The 24,384-nt window shown below is 39.4% G+C and overlaps 1 protein-coding gene across 1 annotated transcript; it reads left to right on the top strand.

Annotated features, from left to right (window-relative positions):
- Positions 1–4,166: 4,166 nt before the first annotated feature.
- On the top strand, positions 4,167–23,179 carry NSUN3 (NOP2/Sun RNA methyltransferase 3). The gene is made up of 6 exons (XM_059821449.1): positions 4,167–4,277; positions 5,652–5,761; positions 7,314–7,657; positions 9,293–9,447; positions 9,980–10,101; positions 22,621–23,179. Exons 1-6 carry the CDS (start codon positions 4,167–4,169, stop codon positions 22,880–22,882), a joined length of 1,104 nt encoding a protein of 367 aa, XP_059677432.1. The 3' UTR covers positions 22,883–23,179.
- Positions 23,180–24,384: the final 1,205 nt, after the last annotated feature.

Raw genomic sequence — 24,384 nt, 5'->3', positions numbered from 1 at the left:
ATAATAATTTTCATGAGCCGAATTAATGTAAAAGGTAATCAGTACTTCAAAATAAGTAGTTCTCATTGTTGTCTTCCTTATTAGCCAAAACCTAGAATCCGCAGAAGGACCTTACTCAGAGATTTAAAGGTTTTAAATAGAAAATAGTAATGAAAATTGTATTATTAAAGGTAGCTATATTTGATATCCATTATGTTTAGCATCACGTCTGTGACATGGTGTCTCCATGTCAATAATACACAGTAGGTGAGGTATGCTCATGTTGAGGTGAGACAAAAGCACTGCGATTTTAGAGGAAGCTATTTGATAATCTTTTGAGATTTCTATTTCATTTCCACAGTCCTGATGGAGAATTAGAAAGCTTTAAAAGAATTACCTGCAATAGACAGCTGATGCCAGCTTTCTAATGGCCCTCTTGTGAGCTCTGGTTACCAGAATCAAGGCGGAAGCAGCAAGGCATCTGCAGAGAGGGCCGCGAGGCAAGTGTCGCTGGCAGTCCTCGAGCACATCAGTCACCCCACTGGCTGTCAGTGGGGCCGCGGAAGCCCCTGTGCAACAGGCTTTAAGCCCATGTTAGCTCTCACTTTCTGGGTTGTGAATTCTGTATGAGCCTTATAAAGGCTGCGGTGGTTATCCTTTCCTTGAAACCCAAAGAACTGTAACACTATCCTCTGGAGGCCTATCTGTCACTTAAATGGATTTCTCAGTTTTGCTATTTTAGATGATTCTTAAAATCAGATTGCCAGGAGTGGTCTCATGACAATTTTCTTCTCCAGTAGAAACCAGTTTTGCATATAATGATGTCACATTAGAAAAGATCGATGGACAGTAACAAAGTAAGCAGCATAGGGTTTTGATTTTTTCTTTAAATGACATTAAAATAGTATTTTTTGCCACTAAGGTACTCTAGTATTTTAGTTGAAAGCTTAGTACTGTAACTTCAGGATGCTACCCACTAACTTTGCCGTACTGTCTCTTCGCTTCCTAGCTTCTGGAATTCATTCAACTTAAAGTACTTCACTATTTTGGACAGAACATACCCCACAGTATTTAAATAGACGCATCTGTAAATGGAGTGAGGACCTACATTTTAAAAGCAAGTGTAATTTGAGACAAGTTTATCTTAGGACAGAAGAATCTTTTTCTTGTTTGGTTGGCTTTGTGAGGGTTTTGGGGGATTTATTTATTTTCTGTTTCTTCCCTCTACTGTTCACGTAACATGTATTTTCTTACTTAGGATTGCTCTGGCAACTCCTCTGTGGTAACAAAATCTGTGTTTTCCAGAAGATTTTAGGAGAGTGGACCATGATATGGTTAGCAACCTATGTATACTCCCCAGTGAATATGAATTTAAGATCACTTCAAATTTTCTTCCTGCTGGAAGACAATAGAAAGAGAAAGATTGAGAGAGGGAAAAGTTGAGTGAGGATGAGTAACAAGAAATGAAATCCTTGCATCAAGCCAAGTATGTGGGTTAAACTTGTGAAGACCAACAAAGCTAGGTGAGCCTGAATAAGGTAGCTATGCTACTGAAATAATGATTCACTGATAATCAACTAGATGATAGACTGAAGGACTGAGGAAGAATAGGAGACTCAGGATTGTGAAGTGTATACATACACTTAAAAATTTCTTCAGAAGGTAGTAGATTTTGCAGACCTCAAACTGATGCTTAGTTAGTCTTCCCACCATGCTTGCATTTGCTACTGCGAAAAGCAGTGTCCTAAAATTTATCATGCAGAAAAATACAGTCTTAAAAAAGCTTCCCAAAGAGTACTACATCCCAATAGCGTTAATTTACATGATCTTGTAATCTACGTATTTTTTTATCCTTAAAGTCATGCCGTCCATGACTTTGATCTCCATAAAACCTAGCTTTTGCTAAGTCTGTCCTAATATAACGAACAAGGAGAATACTGTTTGCTTGTGTATTTCTAAATTACTATACAATGATGGTGAAGAGTCAATTTGTGTTTGTTCCAGGAAGGTGTGGACACCTGAAACTGAATAGTGAAAGTCACAGTAATGGCCTTTCTTTTCTGTTTGCTAGGTTTGGAGGATGTTGATGTGTTGGTGGTGGTGTTTCTGAATACTGACTCGCTAATTTTAAGACATTTCATCCATCCTCTACTCTCTGAAAGTATCAAGGGACAATAGGGCATATGCTGTATCCTCTTCCTTTGCTTTCCTGAATGCAAGGACATGCTTAGAAAACACGAGTTTGAAATAAGGTAAGTTACCTTTAAAGGAAATGTGTTAGCTTGAGAGAATTGTGGACTGTGGAGTTGTGGAGATACAATGGATTTTGCAGAAATGAGATGCAGCTTGTGGTTTGTGGTTTAACAGGGCATCCAGGCAGGCACGTGGTCACTTAGCGTGGCAAGCGTAGTTGCTTAGGTGATAGAAAACGCATAGTTTTGGGTTGCTTTTTATTATAAGGCACAGTAGCCTGCCTCTCAAAATGTACTGAAGTTAATTCCCCCAGAGTCAATCAGTCTCTTCATTGTACATGAGAGAGATACAGGTTGCAGTAGCATTTTTACTGTTTTGTTGCAGTTCGTCTGTTTGTGATGGTGGTGGTGTTAGTGAACAAACTGTTTAATTGAAGTCCTTTCTTTGCTTCTGATGTGTTGCAAATCTTACTGGTTTCAGACACATTAAGCAATACTGACAGCACCATCTACAAGTAGAATATAACCCTAGATTTAGGGAAAGGTGACTCATTCAGCATACTTTTTTGATTTATTGGTACAGTAAAATTCAATTATTCTATGTATTTTCTTGTAGGTTACTGGTCTTGGCAGAATTACAGCCACAGAGAAGCACTGTACTTTTTACACCAGTTTTGTTCTGCATCTGTTGATACAACTCATTTATCAGAAAGCCTTTCTGGTTTCCTTTCACATTTGATATGTAGGAGGTCTCCATTTTGTCTACTGGCTCTTTGTCAGGATCTTGATTGAAACGTTTTAAATAAGCTTTCTAGTTTGATGGTAATTTGCATGAGGTTTGCATAAGTGTTCTTAGTCTTCATTAGTCAGTGCCTGAAACTCAAATATTTATCTTTATGATAGCACTCCTTACCTTTGCACCCCTTTCCAGCCTGGATTTCAGAGGCCGGTTTCGGCACGCAGAAGCTGAGTGAGCAGCCATTAATCGAAACCACCGTTAAACAAACTTGCTGTTTCCACAGGGGTTGCTCTTACGGAAGGAGTCTGCAGGTGCTGGTGGACAAGTGAGCTGTTGAGAGAGGGAGTGTACATGGTGACTTTTGTTTTGCTGGGCCACGTCGACTGCAGCAAGAGATGGCCAACAAGGCAAGATGCCCTTTCTCAGAGGAGGACTTTGCAGGTCTACGTGGCTCTGTTCAGGTGAAGCGGTCAGAAGAGGAACTGCCTGGGTGTTTCGGCAGCCCCAGTTTTTAATGCTGCTAAACCAGTTACACTTGGTGAACTGGGGTCTGGTGTTTCTCCTGGTTACTGTTCCCAGAGAATGGGTTATCTGAAAATGTGCGTAAGACATTTGTGTGAATAATTCCCAAGTTTCTATCGATATTTCACAGAATTACAGAATCATTAAGGTTGGAAAAGACCTGTAAGATCATCAAGTCCAACTATCAACCCAACATGACCATGCCTGTTAAACCATGTCCTGCAGTGCCACATCTACATGTTTTTTGAACACCTCCAGCGATGGTGACTCTACCACTTCCCTGGGCAGCTTATTCCAGTGTTTCACCACTCTCCCAGTAAAGAAATTTTTCCTAATATCCAGCCTGAACCTCCCCTGGCACAGCTTGAGCCAGGAGTTAAGGACTGGTGAAAAGCCATTAGCAGAGGTCTGACGGTGGTGGCCTGGATGGCAGCAGCTTAAGCAGGCTCTGGGCTGAGGACCAGTTTTTTAAGTTGATTTACTAAGGGTCCAGTCACTGCCTAATCCTGGTTTATCTGCTGGGGGCTGGAGGACAGTACAGCCTCCCAGGGTAAAAAAAGAAAACCACAAACAAACCAGAATCCAAGAAACAAACAAAAAACCCCTCAAACCAACCCCAGCACCTCCTGGGAGCGACGGGGCAGGAGGAGGAGGGCGGCGGGGCCGGACGGTGGAGCTGCCCGCCTCGCCCGCCGGGGGGCGCCCCACTCCCGGCGCCCAGCCCGGCTCCCGCCATGCGGCTGCCGCCAGCGGCGTCACGGCGGCTGCTGCTGCTGCCGCCGCCGCCCCCCCGCGATGCGGCCGCCCTGGTGCCGCGGCGAGCGGCCGCCCGGGCCTCGGAGCAGGTGAGGCGCCGGCGGGGGGACGAGCGGCGCGGCTCGGGCCCGGAAGCGGAGGCAGGAGGGTCGTTCGGGCCCTTCTTGCGTGTCCGGGGCTGGAGCCCTTCGGCGGGCTCGGGCCCGTACGGAAGTAGTCCCCTCCGCCGCCGCAGGGAGCGAAGGGCCGCGGCCGCCGGCCCCTGCCTCCGCCTGCGGGCGGGGCAGCGCGGAGGGGCCCCTCGCTTTGCTGAGAGGGAAGCGTCAGCGTTTGAAACGGCGGCGTCGGCGGTTTGGGGTGCTCTGACGCTCCTGGGGGCCTTTGTAGCTGCAGAAAGAGCCCCGGTACGGTCTCCTGACCGGTGCCGCTCCGCAACGGTTAGGCCCCGTGTGCAATCCCCTCGTCCCTTCTGTAAACAAGCGTGTCTTTGTCCCAGTCCTCTGTACTGGGAGCTCCTCCTGCCCAGTTTTGCCCTCAGTGCCATGCCCGTCCGCATTTGGCCGCGGTACAGCGGTGGCTGCCTCGGTGAGGCGGTGCAGCCCTCCTGTACAGGAGTGGCTTCGTGTTGAGAGAGAAAAATCGGACCCACAAATGCCCTGTGATCTTCGATTGAGAAACTACGAGACAACAGAAGAAACGCGGAGCTTAGCTGGTCCTTCGGGTTCCACCTGCTGCCAGGTGTTTCTGTTCGGAGGGGAGGGGTGTTGGGCAGGAAGGGGAAGCAGGAGGAAGGACAGTGCAGGGGGCGGGGAGGGGGGGCTGCTCCATGTCCCTAGGGCGGGAAATCCCGCAAAACTTAGTGTTTCCCTGTGGGGTTTTCCTTCTGAATAGCACAAGTTTGCTTAGAAGCCAAAAGTTCTTCCCCTCCAAATAAAATATAAAATTTTCATAGTTTAAAAAAAAGGTATATCCGATTTTTTTTTTTTCCTTATTCCTGGAATAAATTAGTTGTTGCAGTGCTTTGCGGCTCAACTCCAGCTGACTTCCACAATGACCCAAATTAATTTTTTTCTTTTAGTGAAGGACATGGGTACATCCTGGCAGAGGTGATCATAGTACATGGTCATAAACATGCCTTGCTTATTTTGCTCCTGGTATATCAGAGTCCCAGAAACCACCATATTATTAGCGTGGTGGACACGGAGAAGGAGTATTATCAACAAGCTTTGAATGACCTCTTCACTGATAGGGAAGAAGAGAGTATGCGAGCTTAACTTGTTTATTCTCTGAAATGTCTGTTACATCTTGTTCACATGTGTGATGTGACCTTGATATTTGAGCATCCTAATATCACTAAGTTGATTTAAATTGATAAAATATTATTTTAATAATTCTAGTGAGAACTAGGGAGGGTTTTACTTGTTTGTTTTTACTACTTTTCTTTTTTCCTCCTTTCTCTGAAGCTGGAAAATAAAACAAAAGGGAAACTTCAAAAGCAGATTTGTCAAGTTGTTCTGGATCATTTTGAGAAGCAGTACACAATGGAGTTGGGAGATACATGGACGAGTGTCAGGTCTGTTATTTTGGGGAGATGGGGGAGGGAGGGGAGAGGTTCTGTTATTTTTTAAGTGCTTCATAAAATAACTTTGAAAAGAGTCATGGACTGTAACAACTGCTTCAGTTTATTTTCAGTTTAGAACTAGCGTAGAAGTGTGAAATAACAAAAGACTAAAACTTGGTATTTCTTAGGTTTTTTCCTTGACATGATTCTGTTGGCATGATGAAGTTTCTGTTCTTCTGTATGCAGATGGACTGCAAGGAGACTGCCATCTTCTGCATTTGTTGACAGTTTTATAAAAACATGGTCCAAAAAGCATCCCTTTATACTTAACAGCTGCTGTTAGGCGAGTTTTTTTGTACAGCTTTATAGTATCTAGAGAGAGTGGTACAAGGATGTTAGGAGAGAAGTACATCCCCTGATTTCTTTCATTAGAAGAAATTGAATATTAAAGACATGTACAGAAAAGGATATCGCTTAAGTTGGGCCTTGATCACACAGTTGCTAAAGAACTGGCTGTGGTATTGAGAGAAGGTATCTTCCCTTCCTTGCTAGCTGGTGGTTGTCGCTTGTAGGAAAGCCAGCAGAAGAGTCCCTCTGGAGAAGTTCACTGCTTAGCTGCTATACTTTTCAACAGGAATTTGACAAAAACAGTTGGCTTTGACCTGAAGTGCATGAGCAGTGCTTCCATGATCTGTGTCACATTGCTTTGAAGGGAAAGGCATCTTACGTGATCAGTGCCTTAGAAACCATGTGATTCCTCTGAGTGCCCTCTTTGGTTTAGTGTGTTTGGATTAAAAAGTAGCTTAAAATAAGTGTCTCCATTGTTTAAAGGAAAAAAAAAAAGCATAGATATACAGCATAGGTTTAAGTGAATCAACTTAAAAACTCTTTTAGGTTGGATCAATGTGCATTTCTTTTTTAGGTATTGAATAATCCTGAAAAGTATTTTTTGAGGCTAAATGAAAAAATACTGAGAGAAATTCAAATAGAAAATGGGGGAAATCCATGTAAGAAAGATCTGAAAAAGTGAACTGAAATATGAACAAGTGTGTTCCTACCATATAAGCACTGCTTTTTCTAGGAATATCTATTGGTTTAAGTTTTTCTGGCCCAATGTTTGCAGAACATAAAAGGAAATACAGAAAAGAATACTTGTAAAACCTGCATTTTATGGTGTCATTCTTTTTGTTGTGATATTTACAACTAATATTACAGTTGTTCTTTGTCCCTAGGGAATTACTTTGTAGTCAGAAAGAACATTATGCTTCATAATTTATAACTTCTGTAGTCATTTGTTAAATAATTAGGAAAAATAGACAATACCGTGTTTCAGAAGAAGTTGGTGTTTTAAATAATTAGAGAAAACAGTGGCTTGATTTCCTATTAAAATTATTTTCCTGCATACTTTTCTTAATCATATCTAATCAAAATGATTCCTTTTTGATTGTACCAGAATCATCCAATGGTGAGACTGTTACCCTCATTTAAGAAAAGGCTTCCTACGCTATAGAAAGCTCATTTTATTTGCCAAGTTATTAAGTAGCTTTTCCTTTTTCCAATCTAGAGATGTACTCACATACCCATTGTGCTGGCAGTACGCCATCCTGCTTAACAAGTTCAGCCAGTCCGCTGAACTGGAGAACACCTTGCGTGTGAAGGGATATCATCCTCCCTTTCAAGGACCTTTGCCCTATCTTCCGGCATCGTTGAAGTGTTACATCAGGAGAACTCCTGGGAGATTCCCAGCACAAAAACACCAGGCTGGTAAACTGAAAGAGTATTACCTGCTGAATGCTGCTTCGCTGTTGCCAGTGCTGGCATTAGAAGTGCAAGATGGGGAAGATGTTTTGGACCTCTGTGCTGCACCAGGGGGTAAATCAGTAGCTATACTGCAGTGTGCCTATCCAGGTAATGTATCGAGGTGCTGTTAGAAGCTGATCCCTGGCTCTGTGCCTGGGCTATTTCAGTTATGCCTGTTTTCTGTACAAGATTTGGATTGGGGGCAAAAAACCAAACAACAGTTTATATTCCAAGTAGGTCCGTGCTGTTTACTAAGATTTTTATGAAGTCTTTTTACCTAAAAGAGCATGAAAAATGCAGTAGTTATTTAAATATAGGTTACTGCAGACTGACAGACAAAAGTGGAGTAGCTCTATGTTTTTCTTCCTCCCCTGGTTCCCTTATTGTTACTTCTCAAGAAGTTACTTAAAATCATGTAGATTTATTGGCACAGGGAGGTAAGTAATCTGCAATCTTAGAATACTTGTACTTTTTTTTTTTCCTTTTCCTCTGCTAACTCTCTGGCCAGTGCTATGCAAATAGTGTAGGTAAATTTAAGCATACTGATGTAAAACAGAGCATAACAAATTAAATGTGCAAGATCTAGGCAGAGGAGAAAGCTTATGATGAGAAATTGGTTTATATCAGTATTTAATAAGCTCTGTGTCTGAATCCACCTAGATGTTGCAGAAGGGCACTAAGATAATCACAGTGTTTGGAAGGCAACAGCAAGTAGCAGCTCAGTTCATCCAGGCCAGGGAATTAAAGCAGGTGTGATTGCTGTTTCCAAGTTTATGTGTTAACTTGGGTAGTAATTGTCTCAAAATGTTCACAGCACCTTATGTTCTTACCGATGAGACCATTACTATAACCACCTGCACCTGTTGATTACAGCTGGTTCTCCCTTCCTCTTCTAGAGGAACGAGGTGGTGCCAGTGAGGTAAATTACATGTGGATTACCCTTTCAAAAGATTTGGGAAAAAAAACACTTTTATCCCATGGCTGCTTCTGAAAATATCAAATTGTTGCTGAGAACCTAAGATGTAAGGAAGTTGATTCTTAATGTACCTCAGTGAATGCTAAAATGTACCATATTGTGTGTGGCAAACGTGGTGTAGGACAACCTGTGGAGACATGAAAATAGAAATTTTATTAAATCAGAAAACAGGACTAAGAGGAAAAAATAATGTGCTGGGTTTCTGCTCTGGGTATAAGCAACAACAGTGTTTCTTCTGAAGGGGTAATTACTCTGGCTACGTTGTTGAAAGTAACTGCAATCAAAACGTTTCTGTTAAAAACCTTTTAGCTTAAATTTCGAATAAATAGGGGTTGGACTGCTTGGCTTAGGATACACAAAAGTGATGTTCTATTTATTTAAAGGTCAATTAATTAATTAATAAGGGGCATGTACTTCACTTGGACAATGGCTTAAGGAGCCCACTCACTTAGCACTGGTCTTTGGATATGGATCATGTTTAAAGTTTGTTTTACTGTGGAAGTCTTGCTACACTAAGTATTTGCTAGTAAATATTTATGGCTTGCTGTATAGGAGCATGTTGAAATTTACTGGGGTTTATAAAAATTCAGCAGTGTTATAAAATGTGCAATAACTTAAGCACATAAGGAGTAAACTCCATGGCAGTCAAGGCAAAACAGTAGAACTTCTGAAATTGGTGTAAGTCCTGTTATTTGTAAAAAAAACAAAACAGGAAAAACATAAAGTCTTATTTTAGGGTGTTTACTTCATTTTTTTAATTTTCTAAGGTCAGTTTCACTGTAACGAATATGATGATTTGAGGTCAAGATGGTTGAAACAAACAATAGAATCCTTCATCCCAGATCATTTGATTAACTTAATAACGGTCTCTAAACTGGATGGTAGAGAGATTGGAGATCTTAAGCCGGAATTATATGACAAGGTAACATTATTACTTACTAGCAAATGATATTTCTGCATTCTTTTTCTTCCTGTGCTGCTCTCTTTTTAATTTTCTTCTTTTTTCTGGCCCCCACAAAAATATCTGACCTATCAAGGGGAACCAAGGTCATACAGGATTTGCAGAGCCTTAGGAATCAGTTTATGAAGCCTGTTGTGCATTTATTCATGTGTTAGATGATGTTACCCATTTAGCCTTGGTAGTGAATTCTGAAGACCTTGTAGCTGTGTTCTTTGCATGATGTGTAATTAGGAGGGAGGGAACAGGTGAGAGCTATTCAGGTAGGGGGTACTTTTGGAGCAGTAATTTCTTATCTCTCCCCCTCACTCCCCCTGATAACTCCATAAAAACATCTCAAAATAGTAATTAGATCATTTTTGCCTCTAAAATGGAAAACAAGAAAGGTGGTTTAAGTGTTTGCAAAAGTAAGTTGAGTAGATTTTTTGGCACACAGTGTTCAGAAAGTGAGTATCTTTATTGTGAATTGTCTTATTTGCTCTTATTTTTTATATAGGTACTGGTTGATGCTCCTTGTTCAAATGACAGAAGTTGGCTATTCTCTTCTGATATTCAGCAAGCTATGCTTAGGCTAACACAAAGGAAGGAGTTATCGTCTCTACAATTCCAGCTGCTAAGGTGAGAAGTGCAAAGGAAAGCTATAAAAGGAGCTTTTCATAATTAATAAAAATGACACAAGGGCAAGATTTGTCATGTTTAATAACCAAAAACCAGGTTTCACCATGTGAAGAGAATGTGAAGAATATGTTGTTGCAATGCTCTTTAGAATAAACAGTTGATCTAAGTTAATGCGAATATGGAAATTTGTATGGGCTAATATAAGCAGTGAGGCCTAGATCCTCTACCACCGTACTGCTGTACAGTCCTCTTAACTCACTTATTCACATATATGTCCATTTTCAGATGACTTAGAACAGTCTGGTACCATATCAAAATATTTTTGGTGGACACAGCTAAATGGTTTCAGATATATTCCTCAGCTGAAGCAAAACCAAGTATATAATTTTTAATAGCGTTTTTTTAAATTATCTGTGAAAGTAGTCTATAAACCCGCCAAGCTGGGCATTCTTCCCCAAACTCCTTTTGTTGTTGTTAATGTTCTTTCACAGAAATATCCCTGACAGTTCTTTATTACAGTCTTTTTAATAACTGAGCTGTAAGTCAGGACTGGTTAGCAACCACCACTTAGGTCATTAGTTAATGCTGCTTCAGAATTTGCTTTCTGGGCTATTTATATGAAGAGATTGAGTCCACTATTGCACATTCTTACATGCTGCTTGAATTTAATACCCGTTTCACTATTTGTAGCACAGAAGGACTACTGATCATAATTGATGGGGTAAAAGAGTAAAAGAATGTGGGGTTTGGTGGGGGAGAGAGGATTGTTTGTTTTTCAAGAACATCTACCCAATAATCCAAATCAAGGTTGTCATGTATCACACTTTTTAATGATGCCAGCCATAGGCTAGCATTTGTGAAGCATTTCAAACTCTTCTCGCTGGTCAAAAAACCTAGAAAAAGTGACTTCCCCATAACACCTCCTAGACTTGCGTGTTTTTTGCAAAGTAACAGTCACGCCTGAAGTCCATCTGTCAAAGCAAATTGAGGGAAGAATAACATATTATAAAAAAGAAAAAGTTTTCATGGAAAGTTCCCATTGCAGCAGTTCAAGATAGTTTTGCATGACTTCCAGTTGAAAAAGGCCTAGCAGAAGCCTATGATTTATAACAGAAATATGACTATCTTATTGCAGTAATGTATCATGTCACCCATTTCCTTTGAAGAAATCAATCACATTTAAAACACTGACCTGTTTCAGTTTTCCCTTTTCAATATTTGACATACGGAATCCAATTTGTGAACCCCTACCAAAAGAAAGCATATATCATGCAGAGAAATTCTGAAAATTTGCATGAATCACTCCAGATTGTAATCCTGAAGTGGAGAACTCATGACAGCAGGAACCTTGGTTTTAGAAAAAGGAGACAATCCTGTCAGCCCAAATCAGATTTAATTGAATTATTCCTAAATCAAGAAGAGAACTTTGCTTCTGTTGAAAGTATGCTTTGCTACAGCAACAACAATAAGAATTAGATTTGTAAGGACAAAATACTTTTGATATGTAAATTGAAGTTAAAGGATGGTAATTTCAATTTTATTGTTCAACATAGGTCTGAGTAGTTCTGTCAATTGACCAATCTATTGTTGTGTGCACTGGAATTATTATTGTCTTTTAAAAGATTTCAGAGCATATGAAATAAATGGTTAGGTTCAAGAGTTAGACATTACAAGCGTTACCGGGTAAAATATTTGACGTGTACTTAGTAAATGGTATAGCTGTCCACTGTATTTTTATTGTTCCTTTTATCTGATCACTTTAGAATGAATTTCCAATACTAAAGACATCTCAAATCCCATGTGAAAGAGAAAAAGTAAATGATAAAATGAGACCAGGAAAGGCTAAATGATACATGCAAGTGCATTAGAAGTTTGGTGAAACTAAAATTGTGGAATGCTACCCTATTCAAGCCTTTGTTTTATGGCTAGAGTGCATAATTATAAAAAAAAAAATTGAGTTTGAATCCCATCTCTGATACTTCCAGTAATATTCAGGAAGGCTGAACCTACATTAATCCAGCTGTACTGCATCTTATGTGAGTCGGCTCATGCAGAGCTACCTCTGGATTATCTATTTAGATGACCTGGTGCTTTATGCTTGTGGGCATTTCTCACCTTGGTTTCTGTATCTGTAAAACAAAAATAAGTATAAAGCTGGATCCCAGCGATTTTGTTGAGCGTAGTGTAAGAAATATTGTGTGATTTGAAGACGAAGCTTAAAGCCAAGCATTATTTCAGTTTAGCAGTATTATTAAGTATAAGGATTACACACAAATGAGAAGAATTAAATGCAAAAGGGAGTTCTGTTTTCATTTCTATCAAGTGATGCTCAGCGCAAAATTTGGGATTCGTAATCTTGTAGTCTATTTTTCTGGGTTTGGTCATCTTGTGCTTTTTTCTTTTTTTTTTGGGGGGGGTGTTGAGTTTTTTAGCAGATCAACTTGGGGGGAAGCTGGGGACATCAGAGAGGAAGTGAAGGAAGGAAAAGTATTTTTTGCAATACAGTGTAATTTATTAAGTACATAGAGGCTTCAGAGAATAAAGATCTGAAAGAAGTGTTGAAACTGATGCAATGATCTTCCTACTCCAGTCTGAATAAAATCTGAAATGTAAATAAGTGGCATAAATTCTGAAATATAAATAAGTGGCATAAATGCTGAACAGCAAATTTTAAAAGCAGTGAGGGCACCACTGATTTGAAGAAAATTGAGATTTTAATGATCGTTAATACCAAAACCAAAGCATCCCTGCTGAGTGCTATAATCCAAGAACACACTGCAAATCTTGTTATTATTTGGAGTGTTCATGCAGAAAACAAATTGCAAAGTAAGGAAGGAATGTTCATTTCCTGATACTGAATGCTAGCACAAAATGCAGTGGTTCCCGTAAGTGAATTTACCAATGTTATCGGTTCTCAGATAGAAATTAAATTTTGGGTTAAGCTCGAGTGCATAATAACTTAGTGGTGAAACTGTTACGGATGTTGTAATTATTGCTAGACCAGTTACTGCATCTGAAAGAAACTGTGTTAGGGTTCAGCTGAAAACAAATCCAACAGGATACAATTTAGAAAACGTAGCAAAGGCATTCAGACTACTGTAACTCTTCTATACACAACATCTCTCAGTAATTAAACAGCTCTAACTGGTATTTAATAGAGTTCTGGTCCACAGAAGCTCAGACTAATTTTAAAAGAAACATATTGGCTGACTTTCCTTTTTCACCTCTTTTTCTCCCGAGTAGTTAGCTACAAGGGAGATTGTTTTGAATACCTAAGACATGCACGCACAAAGCTAGGAGATTTAGGGGAATTCGGGGTGCATGAGAAGTTTGAAGGACCATGAATATTCTGTGCTTTGGATTACTGGTAGCAAAATAAGCCATATAAAAGGCTCATTTTCCTAGTTGATCTGTTTTGAGTTGTATGTATTCCCATTTTTCAAAACTCAGGATGAAGCATTAAACTTGGATGGAGAAATACAGAAAACTCTTTATTCTTCCTAGTTAGTGAAATGTTTCAATCCCTGCTTTGGTTATAAATACAATGATTTTTAAGGAACTATGTCTGGTTACGTATAACATACGTATCTCCTCTTACAAACCCTCTGCAAGCGGAGTGCAATACTGAGATAAAATGATGGTTTCCCTCTGTACAAAGACATTTTTTTGCTTTGGATATCAATCATAACATGGCATTTGAAATTGCTGATCTTTTTCAAGAAAAGTTTACCAGAAGTTTTGGAGGGTTTGTTGACACCCACACACACCACCCCCACCCCCCCCACCCCCCATTGAATAGTTTGGGAGGTAGGAGCGTTGTGCACATGCTTTCACTTGGAAGGAGAAATAAAAAAACCTCAACCTAAATATTCTGGACCTATTTTTCTGAATTAAAGGGTACTTGAACCATTAGTTAGTGTCATATATAAGTAACCAGGTGTTGTGCAAGCGGCTTCGTAAAGCTTTTGATCCGTGTTTGTCGTGCTGCTTCAGTCCTGGGCTTCACTGAAGCAGAGATTGCTGATCATGCAAGCCACTTTGTATGGTGGTTTACCAGTCTGCACGCATGGGAAGTAAAATGAGATTGACATTTTCCCTTAAGTCATCAGGTGGAGTTGGCAACCTAAGTCTAAAGGCTAATCTATATGCCACAGGACCTGCTTTATTTTCTCAAGACAAGACCTTTGAAAATACATCTTACTTAGAATGTATGTTAAAACTTGTGGTGAAAACGTAGGACACAAGTATAACAGTCCTTAAGTTACAAGCTGCTCTGTTTTCTCTGGTATGTGAAAATTAGTGACTTGGTTTCATAGAATACATATGTTCATAGATTTATTTGTTGAGATGTAGAGTTTTCCACATGTACCTAGCAGAGGAATTGTGTGCTCTTAATTGTCGAGGTGTTTTTGTTGTTGTAGGCAAAAATTGTTTTTTATAAATATATCATCGTATAGTTTGGGTACCAACATATGGTACCACTGTACCATTTCTGCTTTGATTAAGATAAGAGCCTTTATATAGCACATGGGGATGTAATGATGAAGTAAAAAGGAAGATACTCACAGTTAGCTAGTTGTCCTGTCCAGGCAAAGTGATTCAGATTTGTTTATGATTTGCTACTGATGAAAAAAATCTCAGCCTTTAATGTTCATTGCAAAGGCACGGAGAGCCAGTGACTTGAGCCTTTAAAAAAAATTTGCCATTGTAGAAGTTGCTTGAGTTTGTTTAGTGTTAGGCATTAAAAGGATGGCAAGGCTGAATGCCATGGGGGAAGGAGAAGCACAGTGGAGTCCCTTAAGAAATGCAGCAGCTGTCTTGTGCCATAGATTTCTGTGTTGGAGTGTGCTGGCCTCCTGCGCGGGAGCTCCCTGGGTGAAGTTCAGGACATTTTGGAGTGACCTGAGGGAATTCTGAACCGCGACACCAGAGAGGGAGAGGTGAGCTGAGGGAGGAAGTGAAGTGGATGCCATATTCTGGGGAGAAGGGAAAAAAGACACAGGGGAAAGTCAGGAAAACCGCACTGCGAGTTGCTTCTCCGCACTGTTCTTCATCTCTTTCCCTGGAATTTTTCCTCTTGCTCCTCTGTAGTTGACTATTTAATCCACTCATTATCCGTAACCTTCTAGTCAGTTAGCTCCACTGAGAATTTGTTAGAATTGCAACTGTTGGACCAACAGATCTTCTGTGGATTGTGTGGATGATTCCTTCTTTAACCATTTTCCATCTCGGAAAAGCTGAGTAGTTTATATAGACTGCCCAGGCTCCAAATTGGGCATGCTGTTCAGGGTGTCTTGCTGTGCAAACTGTGTTCCCTCTCTGTGCACCCTTGCCCCTCCAGATGAAAAGTTAATAGCTGCTGACTGGACAGGGAGCCTTTATTTTTTTTCTAATATCTTATGCTTAAATGTGGCGTGTTTGTGCCGTGCCATTCCCCAAAACACTGTTGGTTATATTGCTGGAGGTATGAATCATTTTAGTGAGTTTTTTAGACTCATAGTTGGTTTGAATTTCTTCACAGAGAGTGAGTGCTGTGGCCATTGTTGTGGGTCCATGTTGTCTTCCATCAGAGATGTTACAATAAATAGCTTCTAATTTTAAGTACTGCCTGGTTCCTTAAGCCTTTGGCTGTGCCCTGTGAGTAACTTACGGATCAAGTCCCTTATGATAGCTTCTCTAGCTGAGAAGGTTCTGCTTGGGCTATATATGTTTTTCTTCTTGTAAATAATAAGTTTAAGTTGAGAAGAGGGATGGACCTCTGAGAGTGTATAAGGTAAGAAGGTAGTCCTGGGATGCCTAAAATAACGGAAGGATTGAAGGATTATTACAGCAGGACAAGTGGACTACTTCTGGCTGCTGGAGGCTAGCCAGCTAGAAACAGCCTTGCTGTTAGTGATACTGAGCATGCAGAAACCCAGCATGTGAGTGTGCGAGGCAGCTGCTATTGTGAAGGATATCTCATAGCCCTGTGTTAACAGGATGAGTATTTCAGAAGTCACCATGCATTAGAGGAGAAAGCTCAATAGTTTTAAACTGAAGGTTCAGTCTTTGCTTTAGAAGAATTTAAAATTGTTTGCTATAGAAATGTTATTTATCAGAATTTTCGGGACAAATTTTGTCTAGAGCAGAACAGGGTGGGTTTTTTGAGTTTGTGGTGGTTGGTGGTTGGTTTGGGGATTTTTTTGGTGGCCATGTCTACTTTTATTTATAGTTCAATCTAACGCTGAAAGCAGAGGGCGTACATGCTTGCGGTATGGAGAGAATACTTGAACTAGTGTCTGTGTCTCCTGTGTACCTCTGTCACCACCCGTCATTAAGTATTAAAAAAATTGGTATTTTGATACAGGAGGACTTTCCTTATCATTTTGACTTGGTTTGGAGGTGGGGGGGGGGGGAAGAGCAAAATCTTTAACATGCGGGCCATATTACCATGATGTATCTGGACTTTTGTAAGAGGACGAAGAAAATGTGTGATATCTTTAGTCAATAAAAGGATTGAGGATAAAAGCAAATGCATCTTGAGATGCTTTGTTTCTTGAATAACATAAAAGGGTTAGCAGTTTTTATTCTCATCAGACATTATCTTGCGTATTGAGCAGAAATACATCCCAGTTACCAATAGATGGCACTGTTGAAGTGTTGTATTATTTTAAAATTGCCTTAAAATATATGTAATCTTTTTACTCTAATACTGAAAATGGTTGAATGATTAACATAATTAATGCTGACCCTTCCAATGGCATGCAACGTAAACCCAAGCACAGGAGGAGTAGGCTGGACATGCAGGTGCTACGTATAGTATGAAATATATATTTATTGTCTGCCTGTTTTTAAAAGGATGTTTGAGACACCAAGACTTTTAGAATGAACAAAATGTCAGCCTATCATGTTTAATTTTCTATAAGTGTGAAAAATCCTCTTTTTAGGTTCTGGCTAACTACGTTTTTGTTGCATGTAAGAGTTTTTTAGTTTTAGAGTTGTTGTGTGACTCTAGAGTGGTCTTTTTTCCTTCAGATATTAAATAGTAATACTGCTCTGTTTTCCCTAATTTATTGTTAGCATCTTCTCTATTGCTAGATTTAAAGTAAATCTTGACAAATAAGCTAAATAAAACTGCTTTAAAATAATGTATTTCTTTTTAAAAATCTTATCCAGTACTCCTGTAATACGAGGGGTTAGGATAGATTACTCTAATGCATCTTCTGTACCTCTGACTTCCATAGTACAATATGTGCCATTGAACCTGTATCCAAAGACACACCCTGCAAAAATATAAGGTATTGCTAATTTTTTTTTTTTTTTTTTTTTTTTTGGTAAAACCTCATTTAGAATGAGAAGGGGAGCAATCTGCATGTGTTACATTGTTTTAGAGTACTTCCAGAATGGGATGGACATCGGCCACCCTCTTGTTTGGATTACAGATATGTCTTGCACTTATGTGCTGGAAGGATTTAAGTGTGGATTCGGTGGCTATAAAGTGATAATGTCAGCAGTTTAAAGCAAGTGTGGAGAAGCATCAGGCAAGTTTCTACAGAATGATGTGGCAGTGAATCTCACTCTATCCTGCAGTTTTCCAGCTATTGTAATTCCAAGCTATTGATGATTTGAAAATATCATTAAAATTTTGGACTATTTGATATCACTAAAGTCTTCTAAATTGTGATATGCGCTAAAGTTGTGTTCAGAATTCCAGAAAAGAGTTGACTTTTTTTTTCTGTAGTTTAGCATGTATGTAATCTTGTAACAAATGTGCAGTAGTACTTGCAGTTCTGTAATGTAATTACTTCTTTTGCATACTGTTTTATATCATCTCCTGGAAGAACTAATCTTGGCGATCTTGTGTACAGGCCTTAAATGGTAAATGGGGCATGTTAATGGATTGTTATTCATTTCACCAATTTTAGTCTTTTCTGCTATGCCTTGGCTATCTTACAGTGCTAAAACAGTAACATCGTACTTCTGCAGTGGTGTAGTATGATAGCATGCAACATAAAAGCTGGAGTTACACATCAGCTGCCAACAGTGGTGCTGCTTCTTTAGGGTTTTGATTGCAAGTACTAAGGGGTTGTCATGTTACTAAGCCAAAAATGGTTGTAGGGAAAGGTGAACAAGTCATGAGGCTCCAGGAAAAGTTTCCTGTGCTTTTAATGTGTATTCTTATGTTTCTCCATATAAAGCTTGAAACTTTGCAGCATTAGTGCCTTTAACATGTAAAATTCATAATGGTAAATGTATATAACAATTTAAAATTCTGAAATTTAAGTATAACTAGATCTATAGTTAAACTGAAAGTTTTAGTTCTTTAATAAACATGAAGGTCATCTGTACCACTAAGAGAAAAATAACCGCGGATTAATTACCTTTAAGTAATGTATTTTATTTTTAAACAATATATTATAATAAGAGGAAGGTGAAAAAATATTTTAGGGTCTTCTGCCCTAGCATCCTTTTTAATCATTCTAGATTTGGAGCCCATTTTTGGAAGTTACAGAGTACCTTAGGCACCAAATTCCTTCAGCCAGGAGTCGAGCTTTAAGTAAGGATTTGGGGGATAATCAAGATGCCTAATGTAAGAGGAATCTTACATTCTTAGATGGTGGCATCATAGTAGCGGTGGTGGGTTCTGCCAGATGTCTGTAAGTTAGGCTTCAGCTCTGGATAAGCTTGTTTCCCTCCAGTGATTGTAGAGGAAGACTAGTTTCTTAAATTTATTTGAACAAATTCTCTTATGAATGAATTCTCTGTCATGCTGCTGGTGAGGACAACCAAACTGCCTGAATCTGCTTAGCCCAGCGTAGTATCACCCTGTGACTTTGAGCCCAGCACTTCTTCACTTTGAATTTTGCAGCTCAGTGCAGGTTTATCAAAAGCCAAGCACGGCTTAATCAGGGATGGCGGTCGGTTGACTTTGAACACAGCCACTGAAACAACTGTTGCTGAATTTGACAAGATGGATAGATACATTGATTAACCTTGCAGCATCAAGTAATCCTCCTTAGATATTTTAATTCATGACTTAAGTTCAGAATAAAAATAACTGCACTGAGTAGCCTGACCTTTTTGGGTCATGGGCCAGTGAAGATTGCCAAGCTACGGAAGCTTAGAGTTAGGGGGTCTTTGATGTGAGATTTTCAGGATTTCGTTCAGAAGCCTGTGCTGCTCTTTCCTCTGAATCACTGCCCCAGTGACTCAGTTGTAGGAGCACGGTGCCTTTGAAAGTGTTGTCTTGAATGGGTGTTACTTTATGTATGGTAAGAAAAGGACCTTTAGCAAGTGTCCAGGCTTTTAACCCTGTAAGCTGTAGCTTATCTACTTTTTTGGTATTTACCTTTACCTTTTACCTTTTCCGCCTCTCAATGGTAAAAATATATTCTCACTTGTATAAGTGTTCATGTTTTATCCATCTTATAGGTAGGAAAGCAGTTGCTGTTACCTGCTTCTATGAGTAAAGTTACCAGGTATGCTAAAAGTACATCTTGATTGTCATGCAAAAAACACTTTCCCATTTCCAAGCCAACTAGCTGCCCTCTCATGGCTTGGCATTCCCATATGTATGGAAAAGGTGTAGCTGCAGGGCGAAGTTCTATGAAAATGAGTAAAGTAGGTGGTTTCTAACAGTACTGGGAAGATCAGCTCAACTTTGAGACCCCATTTAGACTTCAGCCCTTTTCTCTTTGAGTTCTAATGTGAAAGCTAGAAAGCAAGCAACTATTACACGGGGGAAGAAATGCTTTTATGTTTTCCAGAACTGGTATGAGGCCAAGGAGACAGCGGATCAGTGTGCGGTTCTCTTGCTGGCTTGTTGTTCATGAGAAGGGAAGGTTGTACATTCCTGCTCTGCTTTACAATAGTTACCTTCCATACATCTGCGCACACTGTGGTTGCTCACACAGGCCAGAGAGCAGCAATATAAGCCCTGCCCGTTTAAATGGACAGCTGCAGCTCCAGCAGGACAGCTGCAAACAAGGAAGGTAGCTGGAGAGAAAGTGGAGACAGCTTAGGGCCTCACATCCAGTACTGGTGCTCTTGTAGCCTGCTAAGGAGTATATGTGTGTTGGGATGCAGAGGGGTAGAAGGATACGTATTTGGAGCTGGGCAATTCAAATGCATGCTGGTAACTGCAGAGTTTTAGAAAATAAGGTCTGGAAGGGACGTTAGGATGACACTTGCTCTCTTTTACTGTCTCAAGCTGGCGTTGTAAATGTCGTCCTGTATCAACCTGTGTCTAAAACAGTTTTAAATATTTTTGCAGACTCTCAAAAGCTACTTAGAAGTCTGAGATAAGCTTGCAGTTTTGTGATAGCTTTAGCTAATTTTGTAAGTATCCAAGAAAGAGTCCATTAGGCCCAGTTAAATTGAAAGTATTCGGACTACCTAAGTACTCTGTAAGCTGTTCTTTACCTATAACAGGCTGAACTTGAACTGCTTGCTCACTTAGGCTAAGTGTGCTAGCCATCTGCTCACTCTCCATCTTTTTACTGAAGACTGATACAACAAAGGCATTAAACACTGATTTTTCTTTGAGCATCATCAGTTGAGAGAGCTCTGTTATTTTACACTACCTAAAATTGCAGTAGTATAGACTCCAGTAAAATATGTACTTGGCTTTCTGATTAACATAACTGAGACTCATAGAAGAGATGAGCAAGATAATGTGTACACTCCCCAGAGAAAGAAATTGGGTATAATACGCAGGAGTTTTCACCTGGGAAGGTGAACAGAGCTGTATTTTCTATGTCTGAAACAGTCATTTTTCCTGCTGTTTCCTTATTATTTCGGACAGGACTTTCAGAGTAGCTTTGATCTGTGTTCTGCTTTGATCCTTGATAAGGCTTTTCTTTATTGATTCTCTTCCTGAAAAGGCCCAATCCTGTTAAAAGGACTTGTCTTTTTCCCCTTATATTTTCTTCTTTCCTTTCTCAACTATTTTTGTTCAGATATCACCCTTAGCAAGTCCTCAGCTTGCCTCTGGAGGAACTGCTGTTTCAGTGGCATTGTGTTTGTTTGTCTGGGCTTGGAATAAGGCTTACTACATTTGCAGGCTGCTCACCTCCTCTGGTTTGAGGATATGGGGGTTTTTCTTGGTGTTTTTTTTTTTTTTTTTTGTCTTTTTATTTTTCCCTGTAGATTTTTTTGGGGGTCAGTGCAGTATTATTAGTAATATCTACCAATCTGAGATTATTCAGCATCTTTCCATACAGCATGACTGCATGTGTCATTGTGCTCCATGAGTCCATGCTTCCAGTATCTGCCCTGCCCTTGTGCACCTGCTGAATTCCCATTGACACACCTGCAGTCCCCTGAGTGGCTACCTTGTTGTCTTTCTGATATTCACAAGCTGAGTAACAGTATTCACCTGTTCAGATTCTCTTGTTTTTAAAGAAAATAAGTTTTGTTTAGGGAACAATTGTATTTTAATGTGGTATTTGCTCCCACCTGGTCATATCTGTTTTCCAGCAGCAGTGAGGTGACCTGTTTGAATACTAGCTTACAACTCAATCTTTGAGCCATTATGTCCTAGAAGGCTCCAAAGTGTATGATTAAAAGGGATCACCTTAAGAGAGCATTTTCATAGCAAATGAACTTTTAGTGTAGCTTCCTCTTTCAGTTATGTGGTGGCACCAGATTTGAAGAATGCTGTTTTGTGGTTCAAGATTTGGGGGTTTTCTCCTTACTGTTTTAATTTGCAATAGGTGAATATAGATTGCATATCTCATTTCAATACTCTTACAGGTTAGATTTTATCTGCCTGAAAAAGGGCCTTGCAGATCGGCTTTAATGGAAAGTAAACAGCCTGTTTAAACTCCGTTTCAGTGGGGAAGTGGAAACAAAACTGTTCTGTCCAGCCACCAGTAGTCGTGAAGCTTTCAGGGTACTGGAAATCTTAAGCCACTATTTTGCCTTTGTTTAGTCAAAATTTGTCAACAGGTTAATAAGTGAAGGGCATACAAACAGACAATATGTTCCGATAAGTCATATTTCCTTAGGAAATCAGGTTGAAAAGTAGTGGCTCAGTGAAACCCCTGAGTCCTCTTACTTGCTAAGTAAGTTGCAGAATTTTCAGAAATGTTTGTAAAATTACAGCGCAGTAATTAGTTCAGGCTATTACTGCGACTGATATTTGTTCACATAAGCAGCTAGCTAAGTATCTAACTAGCACTTTTCGTGTTGTGTAACCCGTTTTGTATGCACAGTTGCAGCATTTTCACAGATGTGCTGCACATATAAATGTTTGAAGTATGTTCTGCAACTCTGAAAGGATGCTGCTTTCTACTTGTCACTGTTGTATAAAAAATACTTTCCTTTAACTAAGAATACATTAATAAATGAGAAAGCAAAAATGTGTTGCAGGTAGTTTCCTGAACTGTCAATTACATACTGTTAAGACGTTTTCATGATGTTATTTTTGTCATATTTATTTATACCTATTTATAACTCTAGATTTGTAAGTCTTTACATGTTCCTTCACCCCCAGTATGTCACTTCTTATGTTGAAATTTTTTTTTTCATTATTTGCAGGTCTGCTATTAAAGCATTGCGTCCTGGTGGATCATTAGTCTATTCTACATGCACTCTCTCCAAGGCAGAAAACAGCGATGTAATAAATCTCATTCTAAACTCCTGCAGTAATGTTATTCCTGTAGACATAAGTAAAATAGCCAAAGCTGTTTCTCAGGAGTTCACTTTTTTCAGTGGTATGCAACAGCATGAACTTCTGGTTCTCCCAGAGAAAGGGAGAGCATGGGGTCCAATGTACGTAGCTAAGTTAAAGAAAATGTAGTCCATCTGATGCCTGTTAGTTTTTTATAAGGGATATGTGATAAATTAGTATTTATTTCTAATATAGTATGTGTGTATGAACATGTCCAAGGCAACTGAATTTAGGGCTTTGCAGTTTTGTATCAGATGCTGCCTAATAAAAAGGAAGCTAGATACTTAGTTTAGTTTAAAATACAGAATGTGTCTTCTAATATGGACTTCTGGGCCTCTGTGAAGTCCTTATGAAGTCCAGGGAGCTTTGTATTATTTTCAAGGTGATGCTCTTAAATGGATTTATATCTTAGAACAGAGGCCTGCATGGTGGTTTTTTGCACTGTTTTGGTTTGTTGTTTTTTTTTTTTAATTACTAATTTGGTTTTAATACAGTGTATTTTTAAAATAAATGGTCTGAATATTGCCTTCTTCTGAAGTCATGGAAATCCTGTATTCTCTCTCAAACATGACTAGAAATCTGTTTTCCTGTAAGAACTGATTGGTATGCAGAGTCTGTCTTCTTAAGCACTGACTATTCCAAGCAGTGGCAAAACAGGTTTCGTATTTGCTAAGTTGTTTTCTGGTTAAAACCTGTCTTCTGTTTACAGTTGCAAAGGTCAGCAGCTATATCGACACCAGCTTTTTGGTTTTTAATATTTTTATATTTTTGAGCTTACAAAAATATAAATTGAAAGAGTACATTACATTGAGATGTCCTTAAAACAGTGGATTTAGATGTGTTTAGCTTTAGTACTCAGTTTGTGGCATAATGCAGTATATCCAGCAGGCTCTAGAGCACATATTTGAAACAGAAGCAGAATGATTAATAACCGCAATAACGGCATAGTATTCAGAGAGTTTTGTTACATAATTACAGTCATGACGAACAAAACAGTCTGGAGAAGTGGCTTATCCACCGAGTTAAGAGATGTTATGTGAATTCGTGATGTCATATCTGTAGCGTGTAAGGAAAGAGGGTCCCAGTGCGAACATGTATTGATGTTGTTTTTAGGTTCCCTCAATTCTGCTATACAATGCTATGGATAAATGTATAGATATACATGCACAAGTTCATGTGTATGCACATGCGAACTGTGTCTTCCTATGTACTGCCAGTGGGTTAGGTGTAAAAACTTCTGATCCAGCAGTGCTAGAATTATGCCTATGAGTGGATCATGTAACAGTGTATATATTAGGTCGAATGCTTGTGTTGAAGTAGAACGGAGCCCTGTCATACCTCTCCGAGCAAAGAGGGGTCCTTTCCCTGATTGAATCTTACAATTGTTTTTAAGGAATGGTGTTTTAAAGAAAAGAGTTTTTTCTGGTAGATGAGTTGCTCATGTGGAAATGTGTGTGTGTGTGAGACTGTGTATATTTATATATTTCATATGTTCTGTGTGTACATCTCTGTGTATATGTAATTATAAGTTTTTTGCAATCACAAACATGACTTGTTAATGCAGGTTTTATTTTTTTTCTGAATACAAAAGAATATCAACGTGTAAATACTGGAAAAACTACCACACTGGT

This window comes from Gavia stellata, chromosome 1 (genome assembly GCF_030936135.1).
Source record: "Gavia stellata isolate bGavSte3 chromosome 1, bGavSte3.hap2, whole genome shotgun sequence".
NCBI lineage: Eukaryota > Metazoa > Chordata > Aves > Gaviiformes > Gaviidae > Gavia > Gavia stellata.
This window is presented reverse-complemented; position numbering and strand designations above follow the sequence as displayed.

What these genes read in the sequence shown, in the direction of transcription:
- NSUN3 (XM_059821449.1), top strand. Translation starts at nt 4,167, where the DNA reads ATGCGGCTGCCGCCAGCGGCGTCACGGCGGCTGCTGCTGCTGCCGCCG. An exon ending in CCGCCCGGGCCTCGGAGCAG is followed by an intron (nt 4,278 to 5,651) that starts GTGAGGCGCCGG and finishes CTTTCTCTGAAG; the next exon opens with CTGGAAAATAAAACAAAAGG. An exon ending in GATACATGGACGAGTGTCAG is followed by an intron (nt 5,762 to 7,313) that starts GTCTGTTATTTT and finishes TTTCCAATCTAG; the next exon opens with AGATGTACTCACATACCCAT.